Source organism: Syngnathoides biaculeatus, chromosome 8 (genome assembly GCF_019802595.1).
Source record: "Syngnathoides biaculeatus isolate LvHL_M chromosome 8, ASM1980259v1, whole genome shotgun sequence".
NCBI classification, from domain to species: domain Eukaryota; kingdom Metazoa; phylum Chordata; class Actinopteri; order Syngnathiformes; family Syngnathidae; genus Syngnathoides; species Syngnathoides biaculeatus.
The window spans coordinates 23,946,794-23,967,035 of record NC_084647.1 but is presented as its reverse complement, the minus strand read 5'-3'; the positions used below and the strand labels follow the sequence as shown (position 1 = coordinate 23,967,035).

Genomic DNA, 20,242 nt, shown 5'->3' with positions numbered 1-20,242 from the left:
TATTGCACCACAACTTCGTATCTAGATGTTTGAGTTTACTCCGGTGGAGGAGAAGAGTAGCCTCCCTCCACTTTTGGGTGAGAGGACAGGTCCTGACTGTTTGTGCCTATGCACTAAACAGCAGTTCAGATGATCGTCCTGTTTTGGAGTCCTCGGCAGGGTGGGCTGGAGGGAGCTCCTGGTGGGACTCTCTCCTTCTTTTAGGGGACTTAAACGCTCATGTGGGCAATAACAATGAGACTTGGAATGGGCGGGATTGCTAGGAATGACCCTAGCAATCAGTTCGCCAATCAATCTACATGTGTTCTGTGGACTTGGAGAAGGCGTTTGACAGTTTTCCATCGGGGAGTCCTGTGGTGGATGCTGCGGGAATATGGGGTACTGGGCTCCCTGATACGGGCTATCCGGTTTGTGTACAACCTTTGTCAGAGTTGTAACCACATCGCTGGTAGTAAGTCATTTCCAGTGAAAGGTGGACTCCGCCAAGGCTGCCCTTTGTCACCAATTCTGTTTATTACATTTGTGAGGTCCCGGGTCTGATCCTGGCCTCGCCTGTGTGGAGTTTGCATGTTCTGCCCATGCCTGCATGGGTTTTCTCAGGGAACTCCGGTTTCCTCTCACATTCTAAAAGCATCCAACATTAATTGGTCACTCTAAATTTGTCCTTTGGTGTGATTGTGAGTGCGGCTGTTAGTCTCGATGTGCCCTGCAATTGGCTGGCAACCAGTTCAGGGTGTACCATACTTCCTTCCCGTTGAGAGCTGGGATAGGCTCCAGCTCTCCCGCAACCCTCGTGACGATAAGCGGCTAAGAAAAGGGATGGATGGACATTTATTGAGAGAATTTCTAGGCTCAGCTTAGGCATAGAGGGGGTTTGCTTTGGTGGCCTCAGTATCGGAGCTCTGCTTTTTGCAGATGATGTGAGTTCTGATGGCTTCATAAAACCGCAATCTCCATCTCTTGCTGGAACAGTTCGCAGCTTAGTGTGAAGTGGCTAGGATGAAAATCAGCACCTCCAAATCTGAGGTTGTGGTTCTCAGTCGCAAAAAGGTAGAGTGCTCTCTTCAAGTCAGAGTGGAGATTCCGCCCCAAGTGGATGAATTTAAGTATCTTGGGGTTTTGTTCCCGAGTGAGGAAAGAATAGAGCATCAGATCGACAGGCAGATCGGTGCAGCATCTGCAGTGTTGCAGAATCTGTATCGTTTTTTTGTGGTGAAGATGGAACTGAGCCAAAAGGCAAACCTCTCGCATTACCAGTAACTCTATGTTCCTCCCCTCACCTGTGGTCAGGAGCAGTGGGTTGTGACCGAAACAAGATCGCTGCTACAAACAGCCCAAATAAGTTTCCTCCACAAGGTGTCTGGACTCTCCTTTAGAGATCGGGTGAGAAGCTCAGTCATCCAGGAGAGGCTCAGAGTTGAGCTGCGGCTCCTCCGCATTGAGACGAGCCAGATGAGGTGTTCCGGGTATGTCACACCAAAGAGAGGCCCCAGGGACCCCAAAGATATGCTGAAGGGACTGGGAACGCCCCAGGATACCCCCAGAATAGCTGGGTGAATTGTCTGGGGAGAGGGAAGTCTGGGGTTCCCTCCTTAAGCTGCTGCCCCCGTGACCTGACCTCAGATAAGCGGAGGAAAATGCACAGATGGTTGGATAAAGAAAGTATTTCAAAACAGCATAGGTTTAGTGTACACTATACAATAGTTCCTTCTCTAAAAGAAAACAAAATGTAGCTACAGTAATGAAGAGCACGGTATGATGTTAGTTAATTTTTTTTAATGCGTTTAAATATTTTATAACGGTTATGTTGGCTAGTGGACTGTAGTAGTGTCTATAGGACTTTATAATATGGAATTCAAAATAAAACATCAAAAATAAATCCTAGCTTTGTGTCTTCCCAGCACTCCACACTGTCCCGCAAGTTTGTGGAGGTGATGTCCGAATACAACACCACCCAGTCGGACTACAGGGAGCGCTGCAAGGGCCGCATTCAGAGGCAGCTGGAGATCAGTGAGTATACAACCACAGAACAGTAAGCCATGCTGCTGCCACTCTAATTTGTCATTGTCGACCGAGAATCCCCGACCTCTGTCACATCACTCCTCATGCTATAGCTTGATATATCCTCTTTCCTGGAGAGTATGGATGGATGGATGGATGCATAGTTTATTTACACCTATCGAAGGTGAGCCTGGAACATATTTCCCATGGTAAACGTGGATTCAGTGTATACGCCTCATATGATTGAATGAATGTGTCCAGGGTGCACCGCGCCTTTCATTGGAATATCAGATGGGATAGGCGCCATCTTACCTGCGACCTTAAAAAACAAATTTGTGCTAAAATAAATAAATGGATTTTAATCCCCAAATTTAAAAAATATCCCTTTTGGAGTATGCACTTGTGTGCCTGCATCTGAGAATATTTCAGCATGGCTGTGACCTCGTCCTCATAGCCAGGCGAAAAACCCTTGCTTGGACTATTTTGGTGTGGAAGAACCTCATTTGCACTATGCATGTTCTCCCTATGCTTGCTTGGGGTTTCTGTCTGTACTATGGCTTCCTCCCATATTCCAGAACATTCGTTTTGGGTTCACTTGAGACTCTAAATTGTCCATGGTTGTGAAAGTAAAAGGTTATTTCTCAATACATGCCTGGCACCTTGCTGCCGACCGGTCCGGTGTGCACACTGCCTCTTGCGTAAAGTCAGCTGGGAACCTGCAACCCTAATGAGGACGAGCTCTATAGAAAATGGAGGGATGGGGGCATGTTTGCCATTTTATCCTCGACAGCAGGGCTCTCAGACGGGCAGCCCGCAGGCCATTTTTGTCCCACAGTATATTTTTTTGGCCCTCACCTTAATATGAAAGTTACGTGAATGGCACTTGGTTTTCCATTATTTCTAATTTAAATAGCCCATGTGTGCCGAGGATGAGGCCCACCCTCAGCGGCCCCAAGGTAAATCAAGTTTGAGACCTCTACTTTACAGCGTATAGCACCTTTCACTAGTATAATGTACAAAATATAATTTTTGCATATCTTAAAATGTGCTTCCAATGCCTTGTGTGACATAGCTGTGAAATAACAGCCTAAAGTTGTTTCTGGTAGCAATGTAATTTGCGTTTTTAAATAATAAATCTATGATAACTCATAGAGCCAGTCCCATGTGGCTCGGGATTTGGCTTCACAGGGTTTAGGTCACCATGGTAACAAAGAAGACGATCCCTCAGAGCCTTTTCAGGGGTTTAAGAGTAATATGGAGTGGACATGATCTGGTGGAAGTGTGTGTATGTGTGTGCATGTACAGTATGTATAAGGATCAATTTTATTTTTGGTTAACCCCTCTGAGTGAATTGACAAAGATTAAGATTAAAGGTGAAGAACAGGGTGAAGGTTATGTAGAAGAGATGAGGGATCACCTAATAAAGGTTGGGTCTGTGTGTGCCTGTGTGTAATTCTTGCTATCGGTCATGACTCACTGGCTCTGTCCCCAACGCAAGCTGCGACCTTCCTGATGTGCAAACCACAACGACATGGAAGATTTATTGCCGTCTAAAAGAACTTTATCAAGCAGAGACCTACACGGTTGAAAAAAACATAGGCAAGAAATTTAAAAGCCAAATATAGATACTGAAAAAAAAATAATTAAGAAACTTGAAAAAATATCCGCAATTGTGTTTATAAACGCAGTACATGTATATGAAAAATGATTAAATGATTGATACGAATCCAAGCATAGTGGGGGTAAAAAATAAAATTAAAAATAGTAATGAAACAAAAAAAACAAATAATATTTTTAAAATAAATTAAATATCACCATCATATATTTATAAATACGCTAAAATGTCTACATTACTAATCGTTAAAGCAATGAAAAAATGTAGTCATGAAAAACAGATAAAAGGAATAATAATCTCTACTTTATTTAGAAATAAAATTCACAATGACATATTTACAGAAAAACACTATTGCCAAGTGAATTATTTCCCTTCAAAATACATTGAAACAATTAACAACTGATCAATCTTGACATGACTTTTGCACACAACACAAAAAGTGTTTGGTCCGGGTTACTTGTGAAGTTGCATGTATTTTATTTTGGGTGCATATGACTAAAATGGTCTGGAAGAAATATTACTCACTGACTTTTAAATTAAATAACATATTTAGGTAGTCTTGAAAATATCTGGGACAGGTTAACTGTCCCAGATATGTTCACTCATCCTTATTCTCCTAAATAACATTTCAAGTTAAAGTCATATGCAATCCACATTGACTGAAATGTTTCATTTTTCATATCCATATTGTGTTCCACATTTCCTGTACTGCATCACAAATGGATTTATCCTGTCAAATCCTGTAGACTCACAGATGTCACTCCCTTATTACTAACCTTGTCCTCAACAGTCCTAATTTCTGCAGTTCAATATAGGTAGAGGGGTAATTTTTATAACTAGTAGTAGTAGTGGTGGTAGTAGTATCCCCTGATGGCAACTGTAAGTGAATGAGGTTACCTCCTTTTGCATGATGTGAGTTGATGCATAAGTTCTCTTGATTTTTGTAAGCTAAAATGCCCACTGTAGTGTAAAGTTATTGAAAATAAATTTCATGCAATCTTAAGGATGTTCGAAACGTTCCCATTTTATCCAAATCCAAGCCTGTGTGCTTGGCCATGGTGACATTGTTGCCACAGTACTCAAGGTAGGAAAATTTGAATTATTGGAAGTAGGAGTTAGTGTTCCTCCAAATTCCAAATCCGATGTCAAAGATGAACAGCTTCACAAAAAATATATATTATTGTACAAGAAATAGGATGTTCCAGACTCCAGAGATTTGTATTTTTAATATTGCAGCTATACCACTCACTTTCTGCACAGCGCTCTATGCACAATAAACAATAGCTATAACCATTTCATCAGCATAGCTGCGACAGTACATCAGTGCCCCACATTCAACATGGCAGCCATGTAGCCATGGGAGGCACGTCTTTTGGAATTGGATATTGTCACATTGTCTATCTGCGACTTGGAAATACATCAGTCCCCTTTTCTGCCTGCATTGTGCCACAGCCCCAATAAATACCAGCATATTCATTACTTTGCCTAATTCAACTGGTGAAAGATGAAAACAAAGGACATTTTTGCTGTAATTATACTTAGTGTTAGTTAGTTTTGCAAACATAAGATACAGCTTTACTCAGTTAACATTTTTTTGATTTTCGTTTACAAGAAAGTGTTTTAAATTTTTCTTTGGATTTTTTTTTTTTTTTACTATAATAACCTTGGTCTAAAATCTGTTAAGGTATCACTTGAAGCATATTACTATTATTATTTTTCATGATTATTTGGTCATAGTTTCTGAGACGGCTGTATAGGTATGGGGGTATTAGATCCTTTCTACTCCCTATTTTTAATTCTTTTGGCCTCATGGGGAGTTTAGAGTGTGGGAAGGGGTGGCTAATGAGGGGGGGATGATGCTGACTGGCTTTGACTTGCTTTCTCGCAATAGCACCCATGAGAAGACCCGAATGTCGCTGAGCTAAGAGGTATTTGTACTTTAAAAGGAGGATATGTCTGGAGAGGGCCATTTAGGTGGATGGGGTGCAACTACTGTACACTATCTTAGGAGCATGCTCTGTAAAATGCAATGTCAGTTGATGTAGACTAGCTGATGATGCGTTTGAGGAGTCCCGTGTACTAATCCATACTAGAATTGTAAAATGATTCCCCAAACCTAACCACTTCAGAAAAATAATAAAAATAAACAACAACAAAGAATCAAACATGCTAGACTTTTCATTTTGGTGTCGTAGGGCTATTGTTAGTCGTGAATTGCATCACACTACAAGAACTTTTGTCGTTCCCGACAAAATAAATCAGGCTCGAAATCGCCCACGATAAGTAATCCGGGCAATATGGAGGCCAAAATTCAGTAGTCTAATCAAGGCATAAATCGCAATCCTATTAGTTGACATCAAGGTTTGCTGTTGTAGGTTTTTTGTTGTTGTTATTGTTGTTCTGTCACTCGAGGCTCCTGAGGATGGTCCTCAGAAGCGCTAGACTCGCATGTGGGAGGCTCCGTAGTCCTCCGAAGAGAAGAAGATGATGATGAGAGAATCTCTGGAGCAAAGAATGACAGGGTGATGGATATGGAGGTAGAGGGGGTGCTGTGACCAGCCTGTACCATTGGGGCAAGAGGGGGAGAACCCAAGCAAAAACTGCAAACGAAGCCTTGAAGTCTCTTTGAAAATTGAGTCTGGCAGAGCAGGTCCTGTGGAACCCCCTTTGGCAGGTGATACAGGTGATTGAAGCCAAGTCACAGGGAAAAGGACGCCTCCCATGGTGCATGTCAGAGTGAAGTGACCAGGCTTTATTTGGCTCCCTAGGAGGAGAGCCCCTCGTGGGACACCACAGGAAGGTACAGTATCTGGTCTTTGTCCCGTAGGGTTGTTGTTGATACACGACACTATATTGAAGCTACCCCGCCCCTCACCCCCACGCCCCTCTAAAAACAACACTCTAGACTTTTCTGTTGGGCATTATTGGGCTCTCGCAAGGCCAAATGGTTAGTACTGGATTATGTCCAGGGGTGGGTAGTAATGCATTTTACTCCATTACATTTACTCAGATGACATTTTCGATAAAATGTACTTGTCAAAGGGTGGCATGACTGGTTACAGCATTATCCTCAGAGTTCAAAGGACCAGGGTTCAAATCCTGGCCCCGCCTATGTGAAATTTGCATGTTCAACCCCTTCCTCCCTGGGCCTTCTCCGGACACTCCAGTTTTCCTCCCACGTCCCAAAAACATCCATTGATTGGGCTAAATTTTCCTTAAGTGTGATTATGAGTGCGACTGTTGCTTGTCTCTGTGTCCTGCGATTGGCTGGCGACCAGTTCAGGGTGTACCCCGCCTCGTACCCAAAGTTATAGATAGGTTGCAGCACTATCACGACCCTTGTGAGGAGAAGCGGCTCAGGTAATGGATGTGTTTTTGGTTTTTGGGTTGCTAAAATGGTGGCAGGAGTGGGTTGACTCTTATGTATGTATGTATGTATTAAATTTGATTTGATTGATTCTAATCTTCATTTCAGATTTTTTGTTGAGTACTTTCCTACTCACCAGTAAATATTTGGATGACTACTTTTTACTTGATTCGTATTATTCAAAAGTAACAGCACTTACTTGAGTACAATATTTGGTTACTGTACCCACCTCTGATTATGTCAAACTTCAAGTAGTTTTGTCGCGGCCGACCAAACAGTTTGGCCCGATCCGGTAAATTGGCCGAAATAGGTAATCGGGACAATATTGGGGCTAAAAGCTCATATTTTTATACAGGCATTACAACTTTGAATATGTCTGCTTACTTCATGTATTCTTCTTGCTCTTAAAAAACTTTGTTGCGGCTGGGAATAAAGAAAAACCTCCCTTTGGCAGTCTTCATCCATAGATGCTGGGGTTAAGTTTTGGAGGTGCATTTCTCTCTGAGATGTTGGTGAAATGGCAGTTTGTCCCACTGTATGGGGCATGAGACTTCAGAGGTCCTGCTGCACATTTACAACACAGCAACACGCGGGAGATAGCAGACCGAACACTGACACAGATCCCTCACATTCAGCAGAAAGTTGTGCTAAAATAGGGGAAGTTGTTCTTTTGCGCAGCTCTAGCGGATGATGTTTGCTCTGAATTCTGACACCAATTATTTTTAAATCGCAACCGTAGTCGTCGTCCAGAGGAGGAATGCCAATTAAAAAGCGGTCAAGCCAAATCGAGACTCACGCATTTCCTTTGAATCAAACTGAATATTGTGAAGAAATGATCATTAATCAGTCCGGGGCGTGACTTCCAAATGGAATTTCAGGATGACTTTGATTGAAATAACATACTTGCCTGGCCTGTTCTTGATTGTCTTTTTCTTAGTTGGACTCTTCCACTGTGTGTTTTTGTACTTCTTAGCTGGAAGAAATACGACAAATGAGGAGCTGGAAAGCATGCTGGAAAGTGACAATCCAGCTATCTTTACATCAGGGGTAAGTCATGTAACTTCCACAACTTCACTGGCACGCAATACAGTTTTGAGAACCAAAATGTGATGCAACTTGAAAAATGTCTAAACACTCAGGGCAATGAAGAAAATGCCAAAACGAATCTTCAAAATTACTGAAAATGTGGTGGTTTGAAATCTTTGAAATTAAGGGAAATTGTGATAAAATGCCTCAAAAATCCTGGAAGTTAAGGAAATTGTACAGGCATTATTTTATCCCGGAAAGGTTCTCAGCAAAAGTAAACTCAAGAATCACAAGATACATTTTACATGGCATTGATTCACAGGAATAAGGGGCGCAGGTGGAGAAAATTACCATAATGAGGAGATAGGAAGTAAAACTTGTGAAACCAGAGGAAACAATTACTACAGGCACGTGAGCACACACCTCGTGGGTGATGCACAAGCACCTGCCTTTTTGCCCAAGAGAAAAAAATGCCTTTTTTTAATGCAGCTCTTTTTTCTTCCTTCATCAATGCAGTGAAAAAAATAATAATTACCCTCTGTCATAGAGTACACCCACCTTGATTAAGGCCCATTTGCAGCTGAAGAAAATCAGCCCATAAGCATGATGCTGCTATCAATCACCATGTTTCAATGTGGGTATGGTGTTCTTTTGGTGATGAACAGTGTTGCCGCTGGAGTGCAAACTCTGTACCGAATATACCTTTTGGAATTATACACAAGAAGTTGCATCAGTCCATAATATATTTTCAACTGCACACACCCAGGAGATATTAAGTGAGTTTTGTAGCCTGACTTAGATAAGGTAAGACTTCTATTTTGATGTCCAGTTCTTGGTAATGTCACGGCCATATTTTCTCTTTGATAATGACTTACTTCATTGTGTTCCTGGTTCATTTGATGCTTTGGGGGTGGGGGGGGGGGCAATATCTCTCCACATTGAGTTTCCTCTGATGCTGCAGAACATCAATGCACACTTTGACTTGTATTGTAAGATATGTTAATGTCAGCAAACCATGATGGAAATATCCTAATCATATTTGGGATTAATCAGAATTATTTGAAATCTTATGAGTGTGCTGACTCCCATTTAACATGTTTGAACATGCACACTTTGTTCTTCACACAGTGGCATCCCCAAGTCTGTGCGTACATGATGTATTTTTTTTACATCACAAAAACCTAGCATTTGAAAAAGGGTGTGTAGATTATTTTTTTTAAATTTCGATTGTAGCTTCCCATCACCTCTTTTATTATTAGTGTTACTTACTGTGTTGTGTTCACAGAAATAAATATACGGTATGTTAAATATATACTACTGTCTTTTTTTAATTGTATGAAAAGTTTTGCTGCTAATGGGTACCGTTTTGAGGCTTGAGCACCTGCCCTTGATAAAATTGTGCACACGGCTACAACTTGGTAAAGCAGACATTGCTACATAAAAGACAGGACTAAAAAGAGGTAATTTAAGATAAATGGCAAAACTTCACAAAATGTGGAATAAAATGTCCTCATAATTCCATTTACACTACCGGTAAATTGAATTGGTTCCACAATCTTTGCATTTTCTGCTCAATCCTACTGAAAATCCACTTCACTGCAATAAAAACAGAGCCTAATACCTATTTTTTTTTTTCCAGATCATCATGGACAATATCACCCAACAGGCGATGAACGAGATCGAGACGCGGCACAATGAGATCATTAAGCTGGAAAACAGCATCCGAGAGCTTCATGACATGTTCATGGATATGGCCATGTTGGTGGAGAGCCAGGTGCTCACGCTTCTGTCCTATCTGTCGTACGTCATTTTGCGTCAGTACACGGAAAATTGCCCTTGGGACACAAACGTGGTCTTTGAATTCCACTCTGAGCTTTCACAATATTCGGTTGTCTGAGCTGCGTGCCGTCATTTGTACTATATATGATGCAAACAAAAGTCCTTACAGCGGAGGATCTCTGTAGGTAGAAAAAGTTGATCCCTTAAACTTATTTTCAGTTGCGTAGGGTAGCTATCAAGCTATTGCACATCAACACATTTGTGAGTCGGAAATGTTTTCTTCTGTGCATATGAATTATGAATACTTTAATTACCAATAATATTTGAATGAACTAACACAGGGGTCGGCAACCAGAACACTCAGACATTTCGACCCTGTTCCCACTAAAAAGACAAAACTGGAAGCTGGAGACACTTTTTGACATCTGAAATGAAGACATTACCCTACACATATTTTGTCCAGGGCGGCACAGTGGATCGACTGGTAAAGCGTTGGCCTCACAGTTCTGAGGACCCGGTTTCAATCCTGACCCTGCCTGTGTGGAGTTGGTACGTTCTCCCCGTGCCTGTGTGGGTTTTGTCCGGGCACTTCAGTTTCCTCCCACATCCCAAAAACCTGCAACATTATTTGGACACTCTAAATTGCCCCTAGGTGTGATTGTGAGTGTGACTGTTCTCTGTCTCGATGTGCCCTGCAATTGGTTAGCAACGAGTTCAGGCTGTACCCTACCTCCTGCCCGTTGACAACTGGGATAGGCTCCAGCATTCCCCGCGACCCTCGTGAGGTTAAGCGACAAAGAAAATGGATAAATGGATGGATATTTTGTCCATACACCCTCTAAAGAATGTGTGTGTATATGTATATATATCTATATATATATCTTTACACTTTTGTGAAATCAATGCAGTATATCCATGTTTCAGAATATTAAAATGTATTCATTAAATGAACATATTTTGAACTTTTACCAAAAAAATTAAAATCGCACAGTTAAAGGTGTCTTTCAAATGAATGAAAAAGCTAAATTTTAATTATCGATCTTTCAAACAAAAATGCGATGAGCCATCATCCTTTAACGTGAATCTAAAAATACCGTAAGAACTGTAATTGTGAGTGTACCCGCTTTAGGAGTGCCGGGGGTCAGAGTGAAGTCGACAAGGGGGAGCGAGCTGCTTGCTGTTGTTGGAGAGTTTGGTGTGCTGCTGCCGTGTTAATTAAAAAAGCAACAAAAAAATCCAGCAGTGACTCCTGCTCCTCATTGCCAAGGGTATTATAATTCAGTTGAGATGAAAAAAAAAAAGAACAATTTCACTGACTGGACAATTATTATTATTCACTGCCTGAATCTTTGTTTTACCTTATTAATGCTCCTGAACCGTGGACAGCATCTGCAAATCAGGACTGGAAGTCACTTTTATCTTTACGCTAGACTGTAAGCTGTAGATTGTGAGGCGTGTCGGTGTCTCAAAGAGAGTGACGCGATGATAATCCTCTATATAATTTTATTTCAATATTGCGAAATCTGAATAATATTACAATTGACAACTACAATGAAACAAACGCAAAATTCTTTGTTCAGATATTGTGCAGATTTAGTGTAGCTGGGCTATCCGCGCATGCCGGCTGTCAAATCTGCCTGCTGACACGTCAAAGGCTGTCAAACGAATGGTGATCACTGACATTGCACAACATTTGAAGAAATCAAAACTTTGACTTAAGAAGATATGATGTACATTTTTGAGAGAAATAACATACAATTCTATCGGACACTTAAAATTTATTTTCCCAAGCCACGCAGAGCCACAACATAAGGATGAAAGAACCGGTAGCGGCTCTGGGGCCGCGGGTTGCCGACCCCTGAACTAACCTTTCTGTCATGAGGTGCCACATGATTGTGTGTTAATTTTGCTTGTCTGAGCTCTGACACTCCACCCGCCCCGCATTTCTTTTCTGTTAACATTCTATGTTTTCAATCCCTCATTTTTCCGCACTCTGTCTCCACATCAATGGCACTAAGCGCTACAGAGCACAGCAACCAGCTAACGCACAAAGGTAATTTGTTCATTTTTTTCTTTTGTACACTTGAACTCATTGTTGTGCATGCAAGCAGTTATTCATTTAGGCTTTTCTCTGGAATATTGATGGATATTTGCATACAGTATTGAATGAAGCATTGTACTGTGTCTCTGTTGTGAATGGATGACTCGATAAACCCTCGTCCCAATGTTGTGTGAGAACATGTAATACAAAGTTAAGCGACAAAATACAGGAAAACCTCTAATGTCTGAAACACTTTGTTATATGATGCTCGTCCAGTTGTTCAGATTTTGAATTATTTTTTTCCCCTTACGGGAACAAAAAGAAAACCGCACCATGGTCAGACTGTAGCCATCATTTCACAAAGTAATGTCTAGAAAATACGGATAACTGTGTTCAAATCCAGTGTTTAGAAGTAAAGTCTTACATATTTGAGTGAAGAAAAATCTACCATAAGTCCTTGTTGATTCAAAATAAATCTAAATTCCACATACCACAGAAAATATACTTACCGTAATTTCTGTCCTATAAGCCGTGACTTTTTTTAACACGCTTCCAACCTTGCGGTTTATGCGGTGATGCGGCTAATTTGTACAATTTTTTAACGGCCGCAAGGGAGCACTCGAGCGGAAAAGGTAAGAGTGAGACTGGTGGAATATATGTGCCGAGGAAGTGACTTTTACCGGTCGAGCCCTGTTAGCGCTGCGCTAGCGTGTTACTGCTGTGTCTCAATGATTTTTACCAGTATGTTTTTTTTTAGCTGGCCCTGTTAGTGCGCCGCTAGTGTTAGCGTTAAACTCTGTGTACCGTCTTTCTTTGTAAATATCTCGTTTTTCAATGTGGGCACTTGTGGCTTTTACACAGGTGTGGCGTATGTATGTACCAAATGATATTTCCTTCACGAATGTACTGGGTGAGGCTTATAATCAGGTGTGCTCTGTAGGCCAGGAATTACGGTATATTAAAATGAGGCTTCAAAATGAGGAGAAACAAAGATGTTCTCGCCACTCTCAAATGATTGCTAATAGGCTGAAAGCAAACCCCACTCAGCTGCTAACTGTCAATCAAACACCACTACTACAGCCTTCAAAATTGAATAATACTTTTTCTAATATCTTTCTTTTTCCTACACATACCCACACATTTGAGCCATGAAAATACAGTACATATGTCCACATAAATCTTCCGTGGCTAAAATATATTCCATCGTCTTTGTAGGGGCGCTCTAAATTTGCAACAGAGCAGTCACACCACCCAAAATCCGTGAACCACACACTGGCCATCAAGCAGAAATTTAAAAAATAAAAATCCTCTTCTTCGCTATTCCTCTTTTTCTGCATGACATGCATACACTCATAGCAAACAACGTGACGCTCTACAGCTATCAAGCCAGCCTGAAGCCCTGGACCACAAGCTGGCTGTCAAATTGGATTTAGAAAAAAAACCTCATCCCTCATTTATATTTTACCTTTCTCTACATTACATGGACCATTCACAGTGAACAATGAGACACTGAAAAGCAGCCACACCAGCGGACAATCTCAAGGGGTTTAGGCATGGCTGGCATATATGGCTTCAGTGGTGACTCACATCGGATTCCAAAATCTATCACTCGGCACAGTTTTAGCCACGCCCCCAAAAACGCTTGCAAACCATGATGGTTTGGTTAAAAAAAAAAAAAAAAAGTTTGTTTTATTCCCACAATTGAGTCTTCGAGAGTTCTCAGTCTTTGCATGTTTCCTGCATATGTTTTCAAATGTGTATGTGTAAGGTATTCAGAAACAAATGTCTGAAAAGTAAAAGTATTCTTACTTGGTTCCTTGCCACCACTGGCACTGACTGCCGCTGCTTTTGTTGTGCAGGGCGAGCTGGTGAACAACATCGAGCGTGTCGTGTGGGAGGCACAGGACTATGTGATACAAGCAAAGGAGACCATCCCCAAATGCAAGAAGTTCAAAAAAACCAGCAAGCGGGTGAGAAGCACTCGCAAAACCAGGAAACTAACTCTTCCTTTTCACCCCTCTCTTTGCCCCAATTCTCCCTTCTCTTTCATGTCATCCCCTCATTCTTCCATCCCTTTCCTGGCCTCTCCACGTGCACACATCTGCTCCCGCCTTTCCTGCTCTTCCAACCCCCTGCCAGGGAGAGATGATAGACCGCATAGAGTACAATGTGGAGCACTCGGTAGACTATGTGGAGAGGGCTGTTTCAGACACTAAGAAGGCGGTAAAATACCAGAGTAAAGCTCGGAGGGTGAGTGATAAGCGGCCGGAGGACGTGAAAACGAGCATGCGAAGTCTGTGTCGTCGTGCAAGTGTTGTATGCATGCGCGTTGCAGTGTACACTCTGCATGTGGAGCTTGCTGTGTATTCTATTCATCTCGATACAGATCTAAAGCTCTTATCTTTGGCAGCTTTACACCCACCAAACACTTCATTAGGGACACTTGCACATCCATTTTCGAAAATACACACATTTGAGGAGAACAGTCAAACTCTACAAAGGAAGGTCAGAGCCAAGCTGAATTTGGGGAAGTACACACTCGACCGGTCACCAGTCAAGTGCAGGGCACATATCAACAAATAACCATTGATGCTCATACCTATGGACATCTCAGAATTGTCAATGAACTTAAAAATGCAAGTTTTTGGAATGTGGGAGGAAGTACCGAGAGAAAACCCACAGATGCACGAGGAGAACGCGCAAAGTTGTAGTTAGGCAGACTAACTAACCACTAGGCCCATCGTGGTGACAGCTACAAGATTGTTAAAAAAAAAAAAAAATCAATCCCAAAAATGAATTCAACCCACCTATAAATGTAATATCCATATTATAAATTTTTACTGTCTTTTGTAACTTAGGTTATTTCCAGCTAAAATAGTCAATTTTTTTTTTTTTTTTAACCTGATATAGAAACTACATCAATCAAGGCTAAGACCTTTTTGTGGAGTAACTCTTCCACCTGCTGGTTTGTACTAGAACAGCCTGACAACAATCCAAAAGCAAAAGAAAGGCACGTGTGTACAGTACACTACTTAATAATTCAATGTATTTTATTATTCTTTGATATAACAAAACTGTCAAATCTTTATAAGCAGAGGTGTGATTTGCTTTTACTTAATTGTAATACATAATACTTCAAGTCCCACAATTGTATTAGCTGTCACAACCCATCTCTATTGGCAGTATCACTTCTGAGCGCTTATATGGTTCATAATTTTAAGGCACAGAAGTGGAACAAAATAATTTGCGACAATTTAGGTGATAAGCTTAGCCTCTTCCAGGTACTAATTTACAAGGTGGGCCAGCATTTCGCCCAGATAAACACTCTCTGCTTCTGTTTGCTCTTAAACCTTCTTGACACTCCCATTTCCCCCCTCCCACGCAGAAGATGATCCTGATAGGAGGTTGTATCGCTGCTTGTTTGAGCGTCCTCATAATTTCTCTGGCGGTTGGCCTCAGCTAGGACAACAGAAGACCTCGCAGAACAATCCAATCCCCCCTTTGACGCATTTTATTTTGTTCACGTGCTGAGAATGGACTTTATACCGTTTCCTGCTTGTAAAGAAACTGGGCCGGCATGCAATATAAAAAGCCTCGCTTGAGTGTTTTAACAATATTTCGAGATGACAGATTTCCCACTGCATGATTCTCATGCCCGTCACATAAGTCACTGCTGCAGTGTGTTTCTATGTGTTTCCCACCGACTGCAAATTCACACACGCAAAAACTAACTCAATAAATATATAAAACAAGGAGACAATATGAAAATGACATAGTTTTTACAGTATACAGATAGTCGCGCCTGTGGACTGTACAGTGCAAAATTAAGCGACAAAGTTAATCTTTAGTGACTTTTTCTGAAAACGTTCATGGTTAAATTCGCCAGTGGCGCCTTCACGTTCATGGTTTTAACTTTACTACTTGATGTTGACTAATTATTAATAACACTTTTTGGCCATTTTTCCCCCACATCATCCTTTGTGTATTCTGACCAACAAATGTCACAAACACCTGCAAGCTCTCTTAAATGGTGAAACAACAATGTATAGTATCTCCTTTAGTTGATGTGCTTGCAACACCAAACTGAAGACTGGAACAAAGTGGCTCATGGTAAAATTAAACAAAATGCATTGTACTTACTTACAGTTCCTGTTAAAACACTCCAAAAATGTCACAAGAAAATGATCTGTGTTGTTGTCTTATTATTCTGAGCCACTGTGCGGACAGACGCTGCTTGAGGTCAAAATCTTTTCCAAGTTTAAGAATCACTTGAAAGACCCATTCCAGTTCTCATTTTGTTTTGGGTTTTAATAAAGAGTAGTAACAGTACCAGTATATTGTAAAAGATATAGAAGAGAATGCAAAGATATTAACTGCTTTTATGAAGCGTAATTATTCAGTCAAGTTTCATACGTACACACACACACACTGTAGTACATTTGCATGCTGTGCCTTAAAATGCGTTTCCACTCTCTCTCTCTCTCTCTCTCTCTCTCTCTCTCTCTCTCTCTCTCTCTCCACTTAGGAAGCTAACTTAGCAACTGCTACAACTTGACTCTTTTCATTCTAATAACTCGTGCATTGTGAATTATGTCCTTTTATATATTTCAGTGATTCAAAGTCCCAATACTTTTGCTCCTGTAAAGTCGAGGAGCGTACTTTTGTTGGTTGATTAAAACATTTCTAACATGTTTTCTTTTGCTCCCTACTCGCTGCCCTGGACGACTGTTGCTCTCTTCACTTGTCTTCTTTTCCTCGCTAAATAGAAGAAAATAATGATTATTATATGCTGTGTGATTCTGGGAATAATCATTGCATCCGCCGTGGGGGGCACGCTGGCCTAAACCTCGGCAAACACACACACACACACACATACACACACACACACACATCAAAAAGAGATATGCTCCAATTTGCCATGAATGCAAAAGTATTACGCAATGTTTGGCATGCGGTGTGTCACTTCCTGTACCATCCATCTAAGATGACAACATGTGTTGGCATGAGGGTTTTTATTTATTTTATTTTGGTTAACAATGTGCGGTGCTGCAACAAATGTTTGAGTGTTGTCATGATACGATGTTTTGCCCTCAAAGTGAATTATTGTGTGGAAAAAACAAAAGTTACAAAAAGGAATAACGCACCGCTCTATTTATACATTCTAAGTATGAAGAGATACTAAGTTGTCTGTTTTGTGTGTGGGCAATGTAACATGACTAATCTGCAGTATTTTTTGCAATGCCACGTTTAATGACTCAAACAGCTTTTTTCCTGTCTTTAACTTTCCATCCAATGTCTACATTACAAAGTAGTATTGTGGCCACAACAAAAACAATAAACAAAATTACAGGAATATATTGAATTTGTTATATTACTGTGACAAAATTGTATTTTTTTATTTTCAACAAAAAGGTCATATTAGCATAAAGTTGGATATTTTCAAGATAAAAAGTGACACCAAACAACAAAATCCAGTTGCTAATATATTAAGGGCACATCTTCAGCGGCAATTCTATGGTTACATCACCTTCCCAAATTCTTTCTCAAAAGCCTTAAATTATTAAACCAATGAAGTTCACTTCTTTTGGACAGACATGAGATTTTCTGCTCTGCCATGTTCTCCTCCATACTCTCAAATTCACCAGTTTGGAGATGATTTTTCCCATCATATGTTGGTTTTGCGCCTTTTCTAATGGGAAAGTTGTGCTTTCATGGCATCCTGTTGCCAATGGACAATGTTTAAATTTAGCCGAGGTGCTGATGCTTATGACTTTAATCTTGAAGAGATTACAACTTTGTCATTGCAAAAGTATGACTTTAATAAACAAAATATATAGTACTTTGTGCTTGTAGGGTTATAACTTGAATTTCTGAAATTATAGAACATTTTTTCTTTTCAATGTTTCGTGGCCCTAATGCTACTTTGTAAATGTCCTCTACCTCCCTTGCAAAACAATGACAAAAGAAAATCCTGCATGGTTAAGTCTGGTGTCTAATTCTGAAGGAGCTCAGTGGCAAAATTGCTCTTGTGCTTGATTTGCTCTCAATTTTCCATCATTTTCATCATCTCAGACTGTTTCCTCTAGCAGTGAACGTGTGTGAGTGCATGTGGAAAAGGAAACGTGTTGTTTTGAGTGGCACGAGGTAAAAGGACCTCTTGGCACTTTTTCTATTGTGTAAACTCTCTTAACACTGCCAGTATGTTCAAAAAACGTGAGTCTGCCCTAACTGGGATGTTTTATTGATGACCCTTTTTCTTTTTTTTTTTTTTTTTTACGTGTCTTTTGATAACGCTTACGCTTTACACGTTCATTCTGTTGGTTCTCACTTGAAGATAGGGTTGGGCATCGAGAACAGATTTAAACCGGGAATTACGTTCCGGATCTCCTGGAATGATTCAAATTAAAAACAAAACAATGGTTCCCAGTTTCGACGCGTACGATCCGCTGACCCCGAAAAAGAAAGTGGCGGAAACCAACGAAACAGCGCGCGAAGAGAGGCTTGTGCTCGGCGGCGGCGGCCAACAGTGGTGACTGTGTTAAAATAAATCACCAGTATGGAAGTAGATTAGTGCCAGCAGGATTTGAATTTGAAATATAAAGTGAAAGGGAATTTGAATTTAAAATTCCACAGAAAAGAGGATTTGAATTTTAAATGTAAAGTGATCACATGTTCAATAGCTGTATTTCAGTGTAACTTTTCAATGTTAACAATTTAACCGGTGACAATTTGCTGCTAAAATTCACCGTCTGTGCCACCAGGCAGGGTTACTTCAGGTCAGAACCAAACAGCCAGCCAATCCAGTCACGCTTTCTTTGTATGTGATGTCACGTGACTAAGAAAGTTTAACTGCGATTGGCTGGGTGTTTTGCCTGGTGCACAGATGGTGAATTTTAGACACCGAATTATTGAACTATTGAAAATGTGATCACTTCACATTTCAAATTCAAATCCTATTTCACTTCACATTTCAAATTCAAATCCTGTTTTCTGTGGAATTTCAAATTCAAATTCTATTTCACTTTATATTTCAAATTCATATCCTGCTGGCACTAATCTACTTCCATAGACCAGTCTCAGATCAACACTTGGATTAAGATCACATTGTACAAAAGAGGCATGGGGGATGCGCTTCCAAGCATTAACCTGCGGCGCACCGAATTTCACTCAAATCAATTAGGTGAGTGAAAAAAAATAATTGAGGCAGCTCGCAAGTTAAACGGTACGCAGCACTTTAGCACTGATGTCTTTTTTTTAGCATTTATTTTAGTCTTCAACATAAGAGCTGATGACCGACACAAAAATGAACTATAAATGACAACCATGCTGGAAAGAAAGTTGAAACAGTCGCGTTGCAAGAAAAACAAAAACCCTCTCCAAATGTCAACCTCGCAACTTTACACAATGAAGTGGGACTAAATTCACAAAAACGTCTCTCAGTATCACAAGCACAAACCTTGCGCCTCATCAGGTTATGTCAAGGAATTAAAGTTTTCCAGAGTAATTGGCTCAATGCGTTACTCTTTCTTGCGTGTCGTTTTACTTTTAAGTTGTACCGTTGTAGTGTAAGTTATTTTTTGTGTCAAAAACCCAAGAGCCAGTGCTTACTTTTCAAAATGAAAAGCTAGATGATTAAGACAGTACGTCACGATAAAACTTGCACATGAACTGTTTAAGAATTTAACTTTTAGGTGAAGCAATAAGGAATATTAGTTCCACAGAAACTGCCTTTTAATTCATAGGTTAGATGTTGATACTGGGTTTAAAACCCTCCGAGTCAATCAAATCGTCATTTTAGTTTACACTGCAGGCTATTTAAAAACATTAATATTCAGAATTCGGACACCCTCTATTTCAACCATTCAAAACATTTTGCCGGACCCCCCTAAAAGACTTGCATTCGAGAATAATTCGAAACCACAATCAAAATGAAGAACCGGAATCACTCAAATCCAACCAATGCCCAACCCTACTTGAAGATGTCAGCATGAAGTTAAAGTAGCCCTGTTAAAAACAAAGCAACTAAAAAATGTATCAGACTGCAACCGTGTTGCCATGTTGTCTCCTCGACTTGCTGCCTTTGTGTTGTGTCGTAATGACATGGATTTTGTTTTTTGACTCTTCTTGTTTTTCAAGTAAAGATTGACTGCAAAAAGAAAAAAAGCTGTACCTGTGTGTCTCTCACTCCTTACTGCGCTATCTATTGTCAATCCATTAATGAAAGCTAGCAGTAGATGATCTATATCTTCCTAAAGCATGGAGAGGAGAAACGTTTTCATATTCAGGATAACAAGGTACCACACTGGGAAAATGACCGTTCGCATTTAGGTATATGGACAGACTACTCTAACGTTACAACTTAGATAATGTCAAAGTAAGTCACAATCTCATACTTATAGTTAGATACTGAAAC

At 40.5% G+C, this 20,242-nt stretch overlaps 1 protein-coding gene across 1 annotated transcript in view; it reads left to right on the top strand.

Moving 5' to 3' along the window:
• stx1a (syntaxin 1A (brain)) overlaps positions 1–19,970 on the top strand; it is a 61,867-nt gene extending 41,897 nt beyond the window's left edge. Inside the window, exons 8-12 of the mRNA XM_061827962.1 lie at positions 1,902–2,010; positions 7,957–8,030; positions 9,649–9,783; positions 13,969–14,079; positions 15,215–19,970. Of these exons, the coding sequence (XP_061683946.1) occupies positions 1,902–2,010; positions 7,957–8,030; positions 9,649–9,783; positions 13,969–14,079; positions 15,215–15,292 (507 nt within the window). The 3' untranslated portion in view covers positions 15,293–19,970. The remainder of the gene's footprint in view (positions 1–1,901; positions 2,011–7,956; positions 8,031–9,648; positions 9,784–13,968; positions 14,080–15,214) is intronic.
• Positions 19,971–20,242: the final 272 nt, after the last annotated feature.